The 20998-nt window shown below is 44.8% G+C and overlaps 1 protein-coding gene across 2 annotated transcripts in view; it reads left to right on the top strand.

Annotated features, from left to right (window-relative positions):
- Positions 1 to 20998, top strand: part of Dscam (DS cell adhesion molecule) — a 563284-nt gene that overhangs the window by 449656 nt on the left and 92630 nt on the right. For both annotated transcript variants that reach the window (XM_026777546.1, XM_026777547.1), the window contains exons 16-18: positions 834 to 904; positions 14631 to 14871; positions 16275 to 16421. In XM_026777546.1, the coding sequence (XP_026633347.1) occupies positions 834 to 904; positions 14631 to 14871; positions 16275 to 16421 (459 nt within the window). The remainder of the gene's footprint in view (positions 1 to 833; positions 905 to 14630; positions 14872 to 16274; positions 16422 to 20998) is intronic.

Genomic DNA, 20998 nt, shown 5'->3' on the forward strand with positions numbered 1-20998 from the left:
ATGGATGGACAAATGTCTCTGTGGCATGGTAACTTGGTGTCTGTTGCATAAACACCCAGGGATGGGGTAGATGGATCATATGGTAGGGTTGCTTTTAGTTTTATGAGGAACCATGAAACTGACTTACATAGCCTCTGGACTATTGACCTTCTTAGCAGTGGGTATGGCGCTCCCTCTGTCCCCATTTCTACTTCTGCAGAGTCTCTGCCCACCCACCTCCAACCAGGGCAACATTACCTCTCTTCACTGTCTCTAAGTCTCCTAAAGCTGTAACCAAGCAACCTACCTCTTCTTGGAGTTACCTTCCTCAGCTCATCCCTACCCCGGGGGTCCCTGGGTCTGAGCTGCAGAGAACACTCCTTTCCATGGGCCATAGCAACTTCTTCTCTTCTCATGGGCCTGAAGCCTCACAGCACTTTCTTTACTTCTTGGATCCTAATATGCAGTCTTCCCTGACATTTAGGGTCATCTCTTTGAATCCCTGCATTCTATTCTGCACGTCCACACTTCAGTTTAGAAAGATTTGCAAAGATTGAATCTGAATTGTACACGCATAGACTTTTATTTTAGCATCATTCTATAAACAATACAGAATCACAACTCTTGGTATGACCTTTATGTTTGGTGTTCTGAATCTCCTAATGTTTTAAAGTATAATAGGTTTTAAAATGTTTTAAAGTATACATATATATGGGTACAGGTTACAGATCATTTTTGTAACATTTTCTAGGTATCTTGGCCATTGTTGATTTTTTTTCTGCCCATTTCCTTACAAAAGAAAAAAATCTGCCTCTGGTGTATATAACCTGCCTCTGTGTTTTTGGTTCCTGCAGCTCCTGATGGTCCACCTCAGGAAGTTCACCTGGAGCCCACGTCATCTCAGAGCATCAGGGTTACCTGGAAGGTAAATTGAACCAATGCCTCTGTCTTTGACATTGTTCCTAGTGTATGAACCCCAGTATTCTTGTCCTGATGCCAGGATACTAACATTCAATACAAACACAGTGCCTGATGACAAGGATTCATCCTGAGAAACCTGTCTTTGGGTGATTGCGTCATCGTGAACCTATCATAGAATGTATTTATACAAGCTGGCTGTGACACCTCGAAATACTCAAATCCTTGTAATAGTCATTATACATGCCATTGTCCCATTAACTGAAACACTGCTCCATGGCAGAAGCATGTTTGATGCCCATAGTTTGAATTCCCCTGTAGTAAATTATACATCTCTAAAGAATGAAGTTGCTCTGTCTTACTTATTTTGGCCTGAGAATTTGATCAGGGTCCCTAGGATCAGTCTCAGGCAGATAGTGAGATGGATACCCCTTGACTGTGCACTGTAATTCCATCACAGCTGAAAACCTCTAAACGCTTCTTGGGAATGAAGAGAGCACTGTGTAGTCCACGATGCATGACGGAAGGAAAGAGAGAAACCCCACTGTACGTTAGCTAGCTGTGTCCTTGGGTTCCCTGACCATGGCATGAACTTTGGAAGCAGCTGTCTCCTGGGCAGTGTGGCTGTAGATAAAGTCTAGTTGCTGCTCAGCTTGCTGTGGGCTGCCCTGACAGGGTGGAGCAAGCCTGAGCCAGGGCAGGGCCTGCCTTAAAGGTAAACTTTGTAAAGGAGGTGGTGGTATCTGTCTTCTGTGCATACCTGTCACAGATCACTGCTTTGAGTGGCCACTGACAGGCGGATACTCTCAGGTCATGGCACTTACCTGTGGGAGAGATGCACTGGAAATGAGCCATCTCCTTGGAGATGCATTTGGCAATGACCATATGGGTCAAATGCTGTTTTAGTTAGGGAACTATTATTGGATCATGCTTCCACGAAATTCCACTGCTTCTGGCTTTCTCTTCTCCCACCTTTTCCCTTCCCCTCCCCTCCCCTTTCCTTCTCTTCCCTTTCTCTTCCTCCTCCTATTGGCCCTCTCATAAAATGATGGCATGTGTGACAGAAGCAGGCTTCCACTGTGGGGGTGCACACCACCTTAGGTACTAACATGGGTTAATTCAGGGAGTCCCTGTGTGTCTGCTTTTTTAGCCCTAGCCAATGAGCTGTGTTTGCAGCAGGCAGCATGACAGACCATGTGGCTTGGGAGTGTGACGAGCTGTCCTTAGTCTTTGTGACCAGTCCACTCCTGTGAGCGCCACACACTGTACAATAAAAGGATCTCAGCATGCCCTAACCCTGTGTACATCCCAGCCGTGCTACAAACAGAAAACTGGCTCAGTCTGCCCTGAATAGAGACTATGAAGTTTCAGCCAATTGCTCCATACATCTCTTTGCATCTAGCTACTGGAAAGGGCCAGATATTACTGTGGCCTTGAGAGGGTTTTCTTTTGGGGGGGGGAGGGGGGGTCCTATGTGAAGGGTGTGTCTGTATACCGAGACTCTACCTCTTGTAGTTAAAATTGGAAACTTCTAGGGCTTTGAACGGGTCCTAAAATAAAATGCCAGAGTGAAAGTTAATGCATTACACTGCATTTCTTCCTAGAGCCAAAGGGACAAAGGTGTTATGGGATGCACAGCACACCTGGCTTCCCTAAGACCACTAGTTAGGTGCCGTGCAGGTGTACAGCCCTGACCGCAGGCATTGTTGTCTGGCTCTTGGGCAAGCAGGCAGGCATACTGGTGACTAACCCCACTGAGTGAGGTATGGTTGCTAAAGACTCAGGCAGACTAGCTTATTGCTCCACCTGATGGTATAAAAGACTTTAAAGGGCATTCCTGTTTCAGGCAAGCTGTGGACTGATCTAAAGGACACGCAGAGATGGTATGTGCTATCAAATATGCCTCCCTGTGGTAGGAGAGTTCAGAACATGCAGTTTGTTTAAGGAGTCTACAGAGGAAGAAGAAAGGGAGAGGAGCGGAAAGACAGGGGGACAGCATCAGCCAAACAGGGAGCCCCTGTGTATGGGAGTAGGCATGGGTATGTGTGGAATGGTAGGAACCTAAGATAAGGACTCACTCACTCACCCCCATGGACAGCTGGATTGAAAGATGTGTACAGCGTAGGGAAGAGAGAGGGGCTATTGGTTTTGAGTGGGAAAATAGCCATTTTAGTCTTGACATCCCTAAAATATAAAAAATTACTAATTTTCAATTGCACTAGAGTTATTAAAATTTTAAATCATTGTCTTATGAGTAGACCTTCTTCTGAATCTCTGTTATCAAAATAAATTATTTACCTATTTTCATTTTAACTGTTTGTTTCACTAAAGGAAAGGGTGAATTTGAAATTTTTCAGGCCTAGTTGAGGCTGCCCATGCCCTGAGGATATGACCAATCCCAAGGACACTTGAGGCCTCTACCATCAATCCCTCGCTCCCCAGTCATCCACATCCCCCTGATCCCAGGTGCCCTCCTTACCTGTCATCATTCACATGGTACCATGGCACCTTTCCTGCCCAGTTACTGATTCTCAAGGCTCCAGTCGCATGTAACACTCAGGGAAGACAGGTGAATCCCGCGACATGGGATTGCCTGTGACATTTCCAGCACTCTCAGCGTGTAGCCTGTGTTCTGTGCATCTCCTCGGTGGCTCTGCGGGCCCCTTAAAGACATGTGTGCCTTGTTCATATATGTGCATGGGTGAATACGTGAGTGAAGAAATGAATTAGGAAAAGAGTAGCTGGTGGGAAAATGAATGAATGAGTGTGTTTATGAGTAGGCGGGTCTGAGAAATGAGCAAGCCAATGAGCTAGGGAGTGAGTAGGCGGGTGGGCAGGCAGTGGTGAGTGCAGAGGTGTTGGATGAGTGAGTGGGTGGGCAGGCAGTGGTGAGTGCAGAGGTGATAGATGAGTGAGTGGGTGGGCAGGCAGTGGTGAGTGAGTGCAGAGATGATAGATGAGTGAGTGAGTGGGCAGGCAGTGCTGAGTGAGTACAGAGGTGATGGATGAGTGAGTGGGTGGGCAGGCAGTGGTGAGTGAATACAGAGACTAGAGCCCCTGGGAGGTGGAGTGAAGGAACCCCTAGGCCATGCATTCATAGCACAGGAGCCTCTGAAAAGCATCATGGGGTTCTTAGGCAGCAGTGGGGAAGAGGCCACACTATTCAGATGCAAGCTTCAGGGAGGAATAGGTGAAGGTTCAAGGTAGGCTTTGGTGGAATGCTGCATGCAGGGCACTGGACACCAGAGCTGTGCCCCTCACACCCTTTCCACTGTCACTCACTGAAGGTGAAGGGCCACAAATCTGCAGTACATTTGTAGGACACAGCTGGCTGCAGGTCCCAGCTGCGAGCCCCGGGAGGGCATCCAGGAGCCAGTCCTGTGTGAGGCAGGATGGCTGCACAGAAAGGCTTAGCTGCTGCACTTTCTGAGTTAGATGGAGGCTCAGAGCAGCGGCTTGGCAGAGATTGCAACAATGTGTCCTGTTAAAGTAGAAATAAATCACCATGAGTTCCCTGGCTGTGCTCTGGCTGTCAGAGGGCAGAGGTTTGCCTGGGGATTGCAGGTTTGTTTCGACTAAATAATGCATTTATTTGATAGAACACTTTAAAATAATATTTAGGTTTCCTCCCCAACCCAGAAAGTTCTGTCTTAATCTGTATTCTGAAGCATCTTTCTTTCTCTGTCTCTGGGACCAAGAGTCTCACTTTGTAGCCTAGGCAAACCTTGAGCTTGCTATAAAGTCCAGGCTGATCTAGATCTCGTTATCCTCCTGCCTCAGTCCCCTGAATGCTGGGATTAGGGGTGTATGTATGTGTGTGTGTTTGCCATAGTGACTCAGAGGAAGTATTCAGTATTTGAAATAATTACTCTATATATCTCAAAAGGTTGCAATTGGATGCAGAAAAATATTTCAGTTGTAAAATTTTGCTTCAAGTGAGAAATCTTTTATAGAGTATCTCCAAAATACACACTTTCACTTGCTGAAGTATTGGCCCGCAGAGAGCAGTTGAAAGCTGATGGTTCAGAATGAAACCTTGAGGAGGATTGTACCCTTGTCTCCTCCTCAGTATTGTATACCGCGACTGAGAATGCTTTTTAATAAGCGAAATTTTCACTTAGAATTCTACATGCTTTCCATGAGGGTCTCAGTGAATTTCTAGAATCAGAAGAATGGTCTTCTCACCAAGCTCATCTCCCCACCCCTAGTGACCGCTGATGGACTGGGGTCAGGCTGGGAACTGCCATGTGGGTAGCTCGTGCCTACAAGACTTAATAAATATGAAATCCCTTACTTTGCCTTCCAGCCTCATAGGGTAAATGTCACCTGACATGGTGAAGCTAGAGCAGATCTGTATTCTACCTATCCCTACTAGCATTTTATACCTAAATTATAAACCTAGCTCAACACTCTTCTTTCCTACAAGAGTTAAAATTAAAAAGTTGTCTTGAAATACATTTTAATTTTTTTTCAGCCATTCTCTTAATCCTAAGGCTATGAAAGATTACAAAGTTCCTTTTGCTTTCATGAATTAATCCACCGGTTCTGGTTGGGGGTTATGGGTGCTTTATTAAAAAAATGTGTACATGTCTCACAGATATGTAAGGAATTGTCAGTCCTTCATGTATTAGCAGGTCTAACCCCTTTTCCCCTTCCACAAGACAGAGAGAGAGAGAGAGAGAGAGAGAGAGAGAGAGAGAGAGAGAGAGAGAGGAGAGAGAAAAGAAACTGGCTTCAAAGCCTTTCTCATCCCCATGGAGTAGGATTGATTTTTCTGGACCCTCGAGGTGGACCAGGAAGTACAGGCTCTATGAGGGTTCACTCCTCAGCAGGAGGGGAATGTGTGCCGTCATTCAGATTTATGTTTTCAAAAAGTCCGTATACCTGTCTTTTTGTGTGAAAACCTTTGTCCTCAACAGAAACACCCGGACCACAGATTCACACTGCAGATACTGTGCATTTAAACAGGCACATTCCTTCGGGAACCACCTGGCTTATGCCCCATTTGGAGCATGCTCTATGTTTCCCTCCCTCCCTCCACCATGATTAGGCGAGCCAGTTTAGGGAAGCCGCTGGATAAGCCAGCTTCAAAGACCCCAGTTTTTGTGAGAGCAGCACCCCAGCTCTTGGTAAACCTTCCAGCATAGGCCGGTGCCCAGCCTCAAACGAAATAACAAGAGATGTTTTTTTTTTTTTTTTTACTTAGATCTTAGATGAGAGATTCGCCATCATAAAACCTAGTGTCTTATTTGCTCTACCAGGAAAATCCAATTTCAGGTAAAAACAAGAGAAATCAGGTAGCTGGTTTTCATTCACTTTGAGAAAGAAGGGCAAGGGGGAAGGAGGGAGCATCCTGCTACTTCACCAGATCCACACAGAAGCCCCACCACTGCTCTGTGCCTGGCTGTGCTTCTGCTGCATTCCTGCGAGGGGAAACGGCGAGGCTTATCTGACATATCTGAGGTTCTCTTCCCCTGTCACCTACCTTGTGCAGATTCTTGAAATCTTCTGGTTTAGTCAAGGGCTTCCCATTGCCCAAGTAGCACTGTGAGGCATTCTTCAGGTGTAGATGGCAGGTCTTGAGCCCAGCCTGATTCCAGAGAACCCTGCTGCAGGAAAAAGGCCTTTAGACACTTACAATTTCCACCTTTGAGTGAGGATAAGGATACTACCCTGGGCTGGCGGCCTCAGCATTTAACAGTCTGCTGCTCTCTCAGGGGACCCGAGCTCTGCCCTCTTGTCATCTGGAAACCCAGAATTCCCACAGATAACTCACTGCAGCCTCATGCTGAGCTCTGGTATCCTGGGTCACTGGTGTTTTCTCCCCAGGGTGCCACCGTCTACCACCACTGGACACAGCTGTTGGGTCACCCCTGGGCCCTGTTGACTCACTCCTTATCTGACAGGTTATTTTTCTTCTTTTCTGGGCAACTTTTCTCTTTTTTTCCCCTTTCCCTGGGCTAGCCCTGTATTTTAAGTCCCTCTCATGGTGCCCGAGGCTAGCCCCTCAGCAGTTTAAGCCTCCTGCAAGGTGGTAGTGGCTACATCCCTGTTAGGTTCCCTTACACCCAAAGCCTGTGTCATGCTTGCCCATGACACTTTGCTACAGAGATGTTGTACATGTAGACCATGAAAGAGGTCATTCCTTGGGGGCGGGGCTACTCAGATGAGTGACACAACTATCATCCAGTAATTAAAGGGCAAGAGGATAATGTACATTTTAAGAGAACTTTCAGGAATCTGAAGGAAATTTTCAGTTATCTTTCCAAGTAGCTCCTTCCTCCAGCTCCAGAAGAGGACTTTTTTTTTTTTTTTTTTTTTTTTTTTGAGACAGTGTTTCTCTGTATCTTTGGAGCCTGTCCTAGAACAAGCTCTTGTAAACCAGACTGGCCTTGAACTCACAGAGATCCTCCTGTGATCTCTGGGGTTAAAGGTGTGCACCACCACCGCCTGGCTGAGGATCCTGTTCTTTAAAGGCTTCTTACAGAGTAGAGGGAGATGGAATCTGTATGAGGAAATCTTGCCCATGCGTGTCCCCAGCATCCACTGTGATGGTGTGAGCTGTGAGTCTTTCCACATCCCTGTGTCTCTGCTGTTGGTTCTTTAAAGGCTAAAGAAGATTTGAGAAAGACTTATGAAATACAGCCATTTGCAAGCCATACAAATGGGTTGACAGGATACTGTTGTTGTCATGGAGATCAAAGAGAGGGCTTTATGGATGTGGGGGTTGGGGGATTAAAAGGCCAGAGGGAAGGGCACCTGGAGGGGCAGGGCTGGAGAAGGACTAAGGTCTACAGAGAGCAACAGAGGAGAGGAATAAGTGCAAGGAAATCAGGGCTGTTCCTAGTTCCAGAGGGAGAGGGAAAGAATAAAAACCAGCCTGGGTAAATAATTAGCCAACTGTGACCTCTGCTCCAGAGTATACAGTACCTTCAGAGGGATTCCAGAAAAGCAGAAGAGATGCCACTCACCTATGAAACCACAGTATTAAACACCAGGTTCCCAGTGCAAAGGAACTCAGCTGCAAGGCTCTTGAGCTTGGATGCGGAGTAGGAGCAGGCCCTCAGAGTTACTTTGCTTGCTCCATTTCTAGGCGCCCATTTTGCAAAATGCTCTTTCAATGTGCTTTAAGGAAGTGGTTGCCAGGTGGGATTTCCCATAAACCTAAAAGTTTCTCTTCATTCTTTGGTGGTTTGAATATGAATAGCCTCCTTAGGCTGGTATATTTGAATGCTTAGTCACATGACTGGCACTGTTAGAGAAGGGTAAGGACATGGTGGGGTAGATGTGGCCTTGTTGGAGGAAGTGTGTCACTGTGGGTGAGCTTTGGAGGTTTCAAAAGCCCATGCAAGACCCAGTCCTGGGCAGGAGAGGAGAATATGTGAGCTGCCCTGTCCTCAGTGGCCTCCGGGCACTGGCCTCCAGAATGAGCAGGGTTCGGGTAGTGGACCGGAGGAGAATATTCTCCGTGTAACAGCTGTTTCTCGGATGGACTGTGCAGGAGAACTGAGATGTGTGGGTAGAGATGACAGCAGTGATGGTGGTGGCACTGGAAGAGGCAGGAGCCAGTGGAGGTTTGGGTAGTTAGCGTTCCTAGCAGCAACCATGGTGCCCCAGAGGCAGGGTGGCAGTAGTGAGTCCTCACTCTATAGGACAGCTGTAACAGCTTTGTCTACAGGACTAACTAGCAATCCCGTCAGGCACCTGAAAAAGAAATGGCGGGCAATAGCACGGAACTTGTCCAAAGCTGAAGAGGAGGAAGACCGTGTTTCCGTCTCCTTGTGACAAATACAGCCCTTTATGCTAACCCACTTCTAACAGAGTAATAGCAAATTCCTGCTCATTAATACCCGACTCAAATGTAGGCTGTAAAAGCAAGGCAGTCCTCTACTGCTGGGGCTTGAGTCCCACAGATGAGGATTGAAAAGGGAAGAACTAGATTGCAAAGGTTCTCAGCCGCATTTGTGGTTGAAAATTAGCTGCAGAGTAATAATATGAACGCGGGAGAACAATGAACTATAATCAGACATCGGCATACGGAGCATTGTTTTCCGAACCTGGTGCAGAGAGGAGACTGTGACCCTAATAACATTAAATGAGCAAACTTAGATGCAGATGTAGACAGAAGATACAGGAAGGGATGCCTCACCTTAGCCAAGAGAAACAAACCAGGTCAAATGTGCACAGGCTCACATGGGATGTTTGCCTTGGACTCCTATAATAAGACAAAGTAAAGTAATGATTCCTGGCCATGTTTTGCAGAAGTGTAAAGTGAGGAAAATACCCTTTATTCCAGAATAAGGACAGAAATGTAGATCTTCTAAGAAAATATAATTTTAAATAAATTTTCATTTTTCTTTTAATATTCCATATTAAAATTCCATATTTAATATTCCATATATGCATACAGCCTATCTCGATCATATCCACCCCTCATGCCCCTTCTCTAGCTCCCTTAAGGACCCCCATCACATCTCTCTCTCTCAACTTCATGTCTTTCTGGTAGAACTTTTAAGCTGCCGAGCCCAGTTAGTGCTGCCCACATGGGTGTGGGCTACTCAGTGGGATGGAGAACCTCCCAGTGGCCACAGCCCTAAGGAAAAGTGTTTCTCTCATCCCCAGAAACCATCAACAGCTCCTCAGCTAAGAGTGGGGCCTCTGAAGCCATTACCCTGTCTGTACTGGAACTTTTAACTGGCTTGAAGTTGTGCAACATTGTTGCTTTTTGTTTTAAACAAAGTCTTGTAAACCAGCAGAGCAGAGCACTTGTTCATCTCCCAGGGAAACTAGATGCAGAGCTTTCTAACTACAGAGAGGAACCATGCCCCTTTCAAGGCTTGAGGAGTGATAAACTCAGCAAGCTCGCCTATGACTGCTTCCAGAACAATTCTAAGTCAGTTGATCTAGATAAGTTTCCTGTAGGTGTTGGCACCACTGGATACCTACCTGCATAGGCATCCCACTGTGATTCGGACTGGCTTTCTCTTGAAGTCTTGCAGGGAGCCAGCTGAACAATTAGAGAGCATGCTTAATGGATATGAATATAATTTGCAAAAATTATCATTTATACTTGAGTCACTTATCTGATAATTACAAAAAAATCTACATGAAATAGAATAAATCTCTGTTGGTAAAATTGGCTTGCATATAATGATTTTTACAGGAAAATTAATTTTATTAACTAGCTAGAGGTTGTACATGCAAGTTGGCAGGTGTGGTGTAGTGATTTTCTTGTGCTCTGATTCTAAAACGCTAAAAAAAAAATCTTTAGGTGTTCTTGAAGACAAAATGAACAGCAAAGCCCATGAATGTTTCAGGTGAAAAGCATGTGTGATCTCCTACACCAGGGTCTCGCCCTGGTGCTCACTTAAATAGTAAATGCTAACTAACACGGCTGATATCCAGCTGTGAGTGCACACATGTTGTGGGAGCTGCGGGTTGCATTCCGTCACCCAGCTCCTGCCACCGGCTAGCTTTACCCGAAATAACAACACACAAATTGTATTCTTTTAAGCACTGCCTGGCCCATTAGCTCCAGCCTCTTATTGGCCAGCTCTTACATATTGATCTAACCCATTTCTAATAATCTGTGTAGCCCACAAGGTGGCTTACCAAGGAAGATCTTAACCTGCGTCTGTCTGGAGTGGGAGAACCATGGGACTGACCTGACTCAGCTTCTTTCTCCCAGCATTCTGTTCTGTCTACTCTGCCTACCTAATTTTTTGTCCTATCAGAGGCCAAGCAGTTTCTTTATTACTTAACCAATGAAACAACAGATAGAAAGATGACCCTCCTCCATCATTTCCCTTTTTTCTGTTTAAACAAAAAAGAAAGGCTTTAACTTTAACATAGTAAAATTACATATAACAAAACAGTTATTAAGCAAGAATTACAGTTACAATATTTATATCTACCTTATCTTTTATCATAACAATGAAAAACTATAACTATAACTAACCATTCTTCAAGTTTATCAAAGACTCCAGAAGGATATAATATTACCTAAGTAAACAAGAAATCCAAAACTCTAGAAATGACAGAGACATCTCGCTGCCTGGACAGTCACCCAAAGTTCCTCTGTACCATTGGGGCATCCATCTTCGGCCTTCAGGCCCATAGTTTCCAGCAGACATTTCCACGAAGCAGGAAATTTCAAAGGCAGTCACTATCTGCTTGTCCTGAAGAATGTCTCGCATACTCTTTCATGAATCAGGAACCCCGAAAGATCATCTTACCTTTAGGCAAGTTCAGTAGTCCTCTCTCTGAGGGTTCTCTGTGTCCAGTTTATGCAATAGTCCAGACTAGAGCAGTTTCTTGCCCAAAGGGCTATCAAACTCCATAAGGATCCGCTTCGATGCCCATCTTCTTGAAGTAGATTGGTGTTTCCAGGAGCAGACATGTCTCATTGTCATGAAAAACCCTAAGTTATTAAAACATTAAATAGCATATTCCATAGTCTTTGAAAGATATGAAGAATGCCAATCTAACTGAAATATATCTCTATATATCTAGAAAATCTAACATGACTAAAAACTTGACTATTATTTATGATTATCCATTAACAACCTATATACATAACATTTTTAAATGAACTACACAATCACAATACCTTAATCAAGATCAGAAACACATATACATATAACAAAATTGACCTTAAATTTAAATCACTAAAGCAAAATCCATATCAATTCAAATTATTCATATCTATATCACATCCCCCTTTCAATGTAAAAGAACATTTGTAAACAATATTTGGGAATATGGGCACAGTTATTTCTCTCCAAACTGCTTCCTGCTGAATGGGGGTGCTGTTATTTAGGTCTTTCATGGTATAACCTGTGTGCTACATTCATCTCAGTCAGCAGTCGAGTGAAGTAATTTTTTGAAGGTGTTCATAGCAACCCTTCAGGAGGACCTGGTCCATCATACCATATTGGGATAGAAGCAATCCACAGAGTCTTATTCTCTGTGAAAACAAAAGAAGAAACTCTTTTTCAAAGTATCATATCCTTAGACCCAAATTCTGAAGTCAAGGTATTTTCAAAATATCTATCTTAGATTAGTTCAGCAGCATTTATAAACAAATATCTTTTGGCATCTCTTGCTCCTTCCTCAGCATTCAAACAATTCAAAGAGAGCATAATAGCATACAGTATCAAAATTCTCTGTTTATTTTTCATCTTTGTACGGCTTTATTTTAACTCTATTTTGTTTATTTTTACTTTTATTCTTTGCTTTTTGAGACAGGTTCTCTGTATATCTTTGACCTGGAATAACTCTGTCGACCAGGCTGTTCTTGAACTCTCAAAGATGCATCTGTCTCTGCCTCCCAGGCATTCGGAATGAAGGTGTGTACTACCACACCTTGAAGTCACAGAGGTCAATCTCTCTCTGCTTCCCAAAGTGTTGGGATTAAAGGTGTGTACTACCACACCCAACTACTCTCTTTCTTCCTTTTTTTACTTTTAAGAACTTTAACTTTTAGCCTGCATATATTTTTAAACACACTGTAAATCATTTAAAAGTTTTCTTAGTCTTTGAATCTCTCTTTACTGTATATCTCTCTTTTTCTGACCACATGAGTCTTTAATTTACCAAGCAATATCAGTAGGACTTTGACAGCTGGATCCAGCCCATTCCTTAGCTTTCCAGCCTCATGGTGGAGGTATTGCTGTAGCCGCATTTATTGCCACAAGTCTATGGCGTTTCAAGGTCCCTGCCAGCAAGTAAGCTGCAACATTATGTCCACAGACAACACACAAGTCCTCTCTCTGTAGTCGGCCCTCCTGCCTCAGTCAGAGTTTGCCCTGGCAGGACGGCCCAGAAAGCTGACATTTTAAAACAACATAGGTTTTTTTCCTGCTACTGCTGAAAACAAACAACCATTCAGTCGACTTTTATCAACACCATTTAAGTGTTTCATGGTAGGACCTCTTAAGAGCCGCAGGGTTTTGCAGCTAAAGCTGAGTCAGGAAGCCCCTCTTAGATGAGAGCGCTTACTTGCCTCTAGCAGGCAGAGCAGACCGGAGAAATTGCTGCTACCAAGAAACCAGGTGCAATGCTTTTATTTTGTTCTAGAATTACTTCCCAAGCTGTCTCATGCTTTATGTGGGAAGCAGCCCACCGCTCCGTATTTCAACACACGCACCCCTGTGCACACAGCCTGGCAGATGAGGACAGCAACCCCATCCCACAAAAACCCCACAGGAAGAAATTTGCTGTAAGGCCCAAAACCACACGTAGCTTTTGTGCGTTAATTAAAAGTTTAAAATGTTACAATCTCTGTGACTCAGATTGTGTCCTGATACCAGCCAGGGGTGCCTGTTCCCCTGGAGGAAAGCATGTCAGGCTACACAGTATCTGCTGAGTTCAGTCTCCCTACTCAGCACCCTGTGGTTCTCTTGTTATCTGAACCCTTCTCCATGTCGCTGCTGACTTCCAGAGACTTGTTCTGCCCTAGAATTGCACCCACTCCCTCCCATCATGCCTCGTGTGGGCACCCTCTCCTTGCCTCTTCCTGACAGCTTCTCCCACAGGGCCCCAACTCTACTTACTGAACCTAGGCCACCCTTACAAACCCACCTGGCTTCGGTAGCTATGAACTATTTCTCACAGACCTCATTTGCCACTTCCTGCTGGCCTTGACCTGGCAGCCATACACAAAGCCCATCAGCATTTTTCAGAGTTCTTATGTTTACTTTCTTTCTCCTTTAGTACTGTTAGTGTTTCTGGGCTTTAGAAAGGTTTGCATAACCTGAGAGATCTGGATCCATGGTTTGAAATTAACTTATGGAAGACAGATTGATAGATTGATAATAGTTGATGGATAACAGATAAAAAGATTGATGATAGGTGGATAGATGATGATAATAGGTAGATAGATGATAGATTGATAGATGATAGATAAATAGATGACGAATAGATGATAGATAGATAGATAGATAGATAGATAGATAGATAGATAGATAGATAGATAGATAGATGGATGATAGAAAATGGTAAGAGGATGTTAGATAGACCACTAGCTGATGGTGAGCAGGGAGGACTACCTGCTCACAGAGAGATGACAGGTATGTGTTCCAACACTACAAGTCCAGAATGTCTTCTCACCAGTGAGTCAAGTTAACTACAGCAGCCTGACCTGGAGATTTGGGGCACAGACTCTGAAGTTTCAGGTTTATTCTCCTGCCACTTAAATGTGTCTGACATTCTGTAAAAACTAAGGGTCACAGTGTAAGCATTCCAGAGGATGAAGAGGTCGGGCCAGATACCACGCATGCAGGTGAAGGAGGAGTAGCAAGGGAAAGTCGCCTTTCCTGTGGCTTTCTTTTGCACGGGTTCCATTACACAACCCTCACCCTCTACCACCTGACAATAGTAAGTAGAAAATTGCAGAAATAAGCAAGTTGTAAGTTTAAATGACCTTTATGACATTATATTGGCCTAATTCTATTATGTCTCTAATGTTAGTTGCAATTGTTAATTTCCTACAGTGCCTGGTTTAGGAATTATACTTTTCGCAGGCTTATAGGGATCAATGTAAAGAAAAAGCAGCCATGAAGTTAGGGCTAAGTGCTGGCCTAGGCTTTCAGCCACGGCAGAGTTATGCGGGAGTTTGTGGCTGCTGCACTAACCCTTACTGTTATCTGGCTTAATTTTTTCCCAAGTTGTTTTGCATGTGATGATTCTCCTGCCTCAGTGTTCCTGAGTGTATTCTTCTCTTTCCTGCTTAGGCTCCCAAGAAACATTTACAAAATGGGATCATACGCGGCTACCAAATAGGCTACCGGGAGTACAGCACAGGAGGCAACTTCCAGTTCAATATTATCAGTATTGACACCACCGGGGACAGCGAGGTGTATACCCTGGACAACCTGAACAAGTTCACCCAGTACGGCCTGGTGGTGCAGGCCTGCAACCGGGCTGGCACAGGACCTTCTTCTCAGGAGATAATCGCTACCACCCTGGAGGATGGTAGGTCTGGGCATCCACAGTCTGTGGCATGACTTCCTTTCTCTGCCCTGCAGCCCGGCTCCCCGTTGCTTGGCCTAAGTAACCCACCACATCAATTCACTCCTGCCCTGGATGGGTCTGCATCAAAAGCCCAAATGTATTCCTGAATTTTCCTCTTTGATTTTGGAACACAAGAGTGGGTTTCGTCACAATAAAACCAAAGCAGTCTCCATCTAGATAGCAGAAATATAATTTTCCAAATCTTTCCCCAAACCAGTATCACGAAGCTTTTGGAATTTTTTCTATATATTATATAATTGTGTTATTACCCCTCTCTTTCTCTCTCTGATGGCTTCTTTCCATTTTCAAGCATTCTGTGGCCAGAGAAAACACACGAAAAAGGTCCCAGGCTTTCTGGAGCAGATCTTATAGTGATCATGCGCCCTCTAGTGACGAAAATGAATTCATGCACACTTCCTCTAAGGCAGGAAAACAGCCCAACAGTGCTTGATGACAGAGAACTCTCCTGTCCCAACATGGTGGCATCTACACATTGCCATTTAAAAAACTCTTTGCACAATGAGCCATTTGATTGTAGACCAGAGAAGGCTTAGAGAACTAGAACCTAGAAGACCAGAACGTTCTAGCTACACACTCTGCAGGAGGGTTTAGCCCTGCTTTTCCATTGTTCCTTCATGACTTCCAGCTATTGTTTGGCGCCCTCTCCTTGCCCCAACATTTAAAGATTACGTAGAGTCAGTATCTAAAATAGTGTATAAACTGGTGGGCACCATTAATCCCAGCAGCTGAGAGGCAGAATCATGCAGATCTCTGTGAGTTTGAGGCAAGCCTTATCTACAGAGCAAGTTCCAGGTCAACCGGAGCTGTATAGAGACCCTATCAATCAATGAGCAAATAGCATATACTACTAATTTCATTTTCCCTCTTGCCTCTGATAAAACCTTACGCTCCTGATAAAGAGGCTGGGGAGATGAGATAGGGAAGCTGCGTGGTTGTTTTTCTTCTCTCCTGCATTTCCCCTTAGTCTCCGAACCCAGTGATGTGTGCGCTAAATGTAAGTGAAGGCAATAGTTTGCCAGGGCGGTGGAAGTGCGAAGCAGACAGGCAGTGAGCTCATCCTTCGGACTTGAAGTCCACTCAAGTCAAGTCTGGGGTCAGTTCCTGAAAGTTACTAAGTGGGAGGGAGGAGCTGCAACACCCTTCACAGAAACTGTGTAGCCTCAAGACCCTCACCCGAGTTGCAGTATTCCTGTGGGGAATTGCACTCCTTCTCCTTTCTCTGTGAGGTTGAGCACATTCTCCTTTGTCCGGCATGTTAGAATAGTAAATTAGCTGCCTATCTAATATTGCTCTGCTAATAGACCCTCCTGCTGCTAACATAGGTTCTAATTATTTCATTTCAGTGCCCAGTTACCCTCCCGAAAATGTCCAAGCCATAGCAACATCACCAGAGAGCATATCAATCTCCTGGTCCACGTTGTCCAAGGAGGCCTTGAATGGGATTCTCCAGGGGTTCAGGGTCATCTACTGGGCCAACCTCATGGACGGAGGTAAGAGGACTCAGGGGGGATGTTGAGTGTGTTCCCATGGGATGCCCCACACAACCTGAAAACCCCCTCCCTAAGGTGAAATTGGGTTCTGGAAGGACCTCTTTGCCATTGAAAACTCCTCTCTTTGTTCAGCCACCTGTCACTGACACTTGAACCTGTGTATACACATGCCAAAAAAAAAAAAAAAAAAGCTTGAGGCAGTGGCAGGTGGGGACATTAGGCATTGGGGTAAGTGTCTATGTCAAAACTGCAGGCTTCTTCAACCATAAATCTCTATTTAGAATGTTATACATAACATGCCCTTAAATGTTGCTCCTTTCTTCTCTGAATAGATCCCAGCAAAGAAACATTAAGTCCCTATAGAAGAAGTATGTGAGAGCTCCAGAAAAATGCTAGAACACCTCAATAAACTTGTAATCATCCCCATAAGGAGCCCCTAAATTAAAAACCCCAGGTTTAGACAGTGCACACATCTGTCCAAGGTCTCCATTGCTAGCATGCTCCCATGCCTTGGCCCCTGGACCCACCATGCCTCCCTCTTCCTGTCTCCCTTCTTACCCCTTGACTTTCTTCTTGTTCCTCCCTTCTTGTGCCCTCTTTCCCCACCCCTCACTTCCCACCTCCTCTCTTCCTGCCCCTCACTTCCTGTCCCCTTATATCCTGCCTCCTTTCTTCCTACCTCCCCTCTGCCATGGAGCATCCTTCAGCTCTTCTGCCTAGACATAAACTGCATTTCTTGTTGGGCAAAGAGCTCAAGTACCAGAGTTTCTAGTTCCTCACTTAGGACCTCTGGGTCTGTGCTGCTAAGCAGGTCCCATCTCCAAACAGTAAGGAACACACTGGGCCTCACAGATGGCTCTGCTGTTGTCACCAAATGAAGGAGTTCAGGTACAATAGCAAATGCTTTCTTCCGCTGAGTCACTGCCAGTATATGACCCTCTACTGTGCATATTCTAGGGGTTGTGTTTCCAGAACTATCTGCCAGGCCTAGTTCCTTTTGAAGTGGAGTCTCAGGCTTCCCATGCTACCCTGCACTGGGAGACAGCTTAGGAAGACTCACAATCCACAGTAGACCCAAATTAACTGAGCATCTCTTAGCTTGTAAGATGGGAGAGAGTAGGGCTTGCTCAGAGGGCTCTAGACTAATGAGCAGGAACAGGACACTAATGCCAAGTTGTGGCAAGTAGTGGCCAAGTAGTGGATCAAAACAGCAGATGCTACCCACAAAACAGGGGCCGAAACATAGAGTTAGCAACTGAAGTCTTCACACAAATAAAAGCTTTAAAGAACATAGTGTAGAATAACAAAATGTCTGTGGTCATCCATTTTTGACAGCATAGCCTAGGAGACTGTTCTACACATTGTGAGTGTCTTTATACACACCAAACTTTAAAGTTAGAATGGCCACACATCTTTTAAAGGTAGTTCTGAGGAATGGCTCTTTCCACTCAGAGGATCAGGGCCAAGCCAGTGGAGATTAGTGTCCATTTCAGATATTCTACTCACGACTTCCAAAAGCTAAGGAAGGAAACATCAGAAATTGAAGCACTGCCTGAGGGCCTCTGATGCGGGATTCCCCTCTGTGTGCTGTGAATATGTTTTATTGCCATTGCTTAATAAAGAAGCTGCTTTTTCTCAATGACTTAACAGAGTAAAGCCAGGCAGAAAATCTGAACAGAGATGTAGAGAGAGAGAGACAGAGAGAGAGAGAGAGAGAGAGACAGAGAGAGACAGAGAGAGACAGAGAGACAGAGAGAAAGAGAGTAGGCAGAGTTGAGGAGATGCAATGTAGTTGCCAAAGGAGACAGATGCCCTGGAACCTTACCAGTAAATTTTATGGTAAAATACAAAATAATAAGAATGGGTTAATTTAAGATGTAAGAGTTAGTTAATAAGAAGCCTGAACTAATAGGCCAAGCAGTGTCTTAATTAATATAGTTTCTGTGTGATTATTTTGGGTCTGGCCAGGCCAGAAAAGAATAAGCAGTCTCTGCCTGAGGCTGCCTCTAAGAAATGCACTTTGGTTCAGCAAGGTACTCCATGTGATTATCATGGCATCAACTCTGCTGTCCTGGATCCCACAGAGCCTGAGCATGGACTGTCATGAGAAAGCTTGACCTAACCAGACCTGGAGAACATTTCATACATGCACATCATATTTGAACACACCATATGAAACATACATATAACACACACCATATACACAATACACATATATAGCCCACAGCACATGTACTATATATCATATATGCATGTATGTATATGTGTATACTTATATATAATAAATATGCCATACAAATTACACACACCATACAAACTATATACACCACACATACTCCCAACATATCATGTATACACCACAGACACATATAGATCACATATACCACATACAACACACATACACTCCACATACCAGACATATCACAATATACATGCTAGGCATACCACAATACACACACAACACAATACCACACACATATAACATAAATACCATATACACCATATATGCCATGCACACTACTTTGCTAAACTCCCCCACAGAAGCACACATCACACATGCCATACACACACTGCATACTACATATGCCTACACACAGTGTAAATACTATGGTTACTACACAACACACACATCATGACCCAGCACACAGGACAAACCCTTCTCACAGGCATTACCTGTGCATTAAACACACCATCCACATATACCGTAACATGTCATAATCTGAAAGTAAGTGGCTCTTGACCTCTGACCCTCTTGCATGGGATGCTGATGGGCAACATGCTACAGTGACCCAGTCAAAGCACATGCTTCTAGTCCCATCTCCCTGTGTTTACCAAGTAACCAGGACCCGTATCCAAGACTGTGTGGTAAATGTGAGGCCATCCAGCCCAACTCCACAGTCCAGGCTCTTGGGGATATTAGCCTTGTCCTGGCAAGGCTTTTCTGTCCCTTAGCTCCCTGCCTGTCAAATGATGGCTGTGGAGTCATGAACAGCTGAGCTGGCTTGATCTGTGCATCTGGGTCCCATGGGCAGTGCTTGTGCCCGAGGAAGCAGACCTGGCGTGTCCCCACCTCTGTTGATCACGGATACAGCTCTCAATACTTTTGGAACATATCAAAGGCATCCTTTACTGTAGCCAGCCACCCAGCCAGTGTCTGCTGGGCCCCTGCCTCTCGCCTTAGTCCTGCTTTAATAAGATGGCAGTCACATGCTGCTAACTACTTCTCACAGACACCTAACCCTGGAAGAGAGATCCCAGACCTCCTCCTGCTCCACCACTGACTCTGGAAGTGACTGGCTTCTGTTCGAAACGCAGGGCCTTACAGCTGTGTAGACACTTGCCACATCCTTCCACTTGCTTTCCGTTGCCATGTGCCTTCTGCCTGAGGTGGAGGCACGGTGTTCCAGCTCTGAATAGCACTCTCGGAGCCCACTCAGGAAAGTAAGGCAGATTTAGCACATGCTGAGGTTCTCACACATCACCTGCCACTTCAGCGGTGACGCAGAGAAGAGTTCAGCCCAGGTAAAATGTATGTGCTGAGCCACTCAGATCAACTCCAACGCAAGCCTCCTTTCAATGTCTGCTCGGTCATAGTGAGGCAGCACACACGGTCAGGAGTGCCTCGATCTTGCTGAACAAATACATGGTGAAATCCTGATACACAGACCCTTTGAGAAAGTCCTCCACCATCTGGCCAAACTACTTACCTATCACCCCTCAAAGTCAGTGTTTCTTTTGTTGACCAAGATGCAGGTTTAGTTGTGGAAGCCAGCTGAGTTGTGGATACCTAGGTGACTATAGTTAATGATGTTGGGCAGAGATGGAAGTTGTCCGTGTTCATTAGCTCGGATATTTGAGATTAACTTGAGTACCTAAAAATCTGCATCTGCTATAGTAGAATTTAAAACGTATATAAGTGATGAACCTGTGAGCTGGCTCAGTTGTTGAAGTTCTCACCGTACAAGCGTGAGTACCAGAATTCAGATCCCTGTAACCAATGTAATGCCAGACGGAAGGCAGACACAGGGGACTCCAAGGCAATCCAGCAAGCAAGGTCAGGCATATCAGTGAGCTGTGGGTTTGATTGAGCAAACCTGCCTCAACAATAGATCAGGGACAGAGCTTTCAACAACACACAGATGGAGGCCTGATGATTCCAAACATCAAAACACACATGTTCATGTGCACCCCACACAAGTGTATACCTACACACATGTAAAAGTGATGTCTTAGTTTGATTTTTACTATTGTGATAAAACACACCAATGAAAAGCAGCTTGGAGAAGAAAGGGTTTATTTCAGGTTACAGCTTATAGTACACCATGAAGGGAAGTCAGGTCAGAACCTCAAGGCAGAAACACTCCTTACTGGCCTGTCCTTCATGGCTTGTTCAGCCTGCTTCCTCAGACAACCAGGACCATCTGCCTGGGATGGCCCCACCCACAATGGGTTTGTCCCTCCCACATTGATCATTAATCAAGTAATGTCCCACAGACATGCCCATAAGCTAATCTGAAAAAGGCATTTTCTCAACTGACGTTCCTTCCTCCCAGATGATACTAACTATGTCAAGCTGG

Source organism: Microtus ochrogaster, unplaced genomic scaffold (assembly GCF_000317375.1).
Source record: "Microtus ochrogaster isolate Prairie Vole_2 unplaced genomic scaffold, MicOch1.0 UNK72, whole genome shotgun sequence".
Taxonomy (NCBI): domain Eukaryota; kingdom Metazoa; phylum Chordata; class Mammalia; order Rodentia; family Cricetidae; genus Microtus; species Microtus ochrogaster.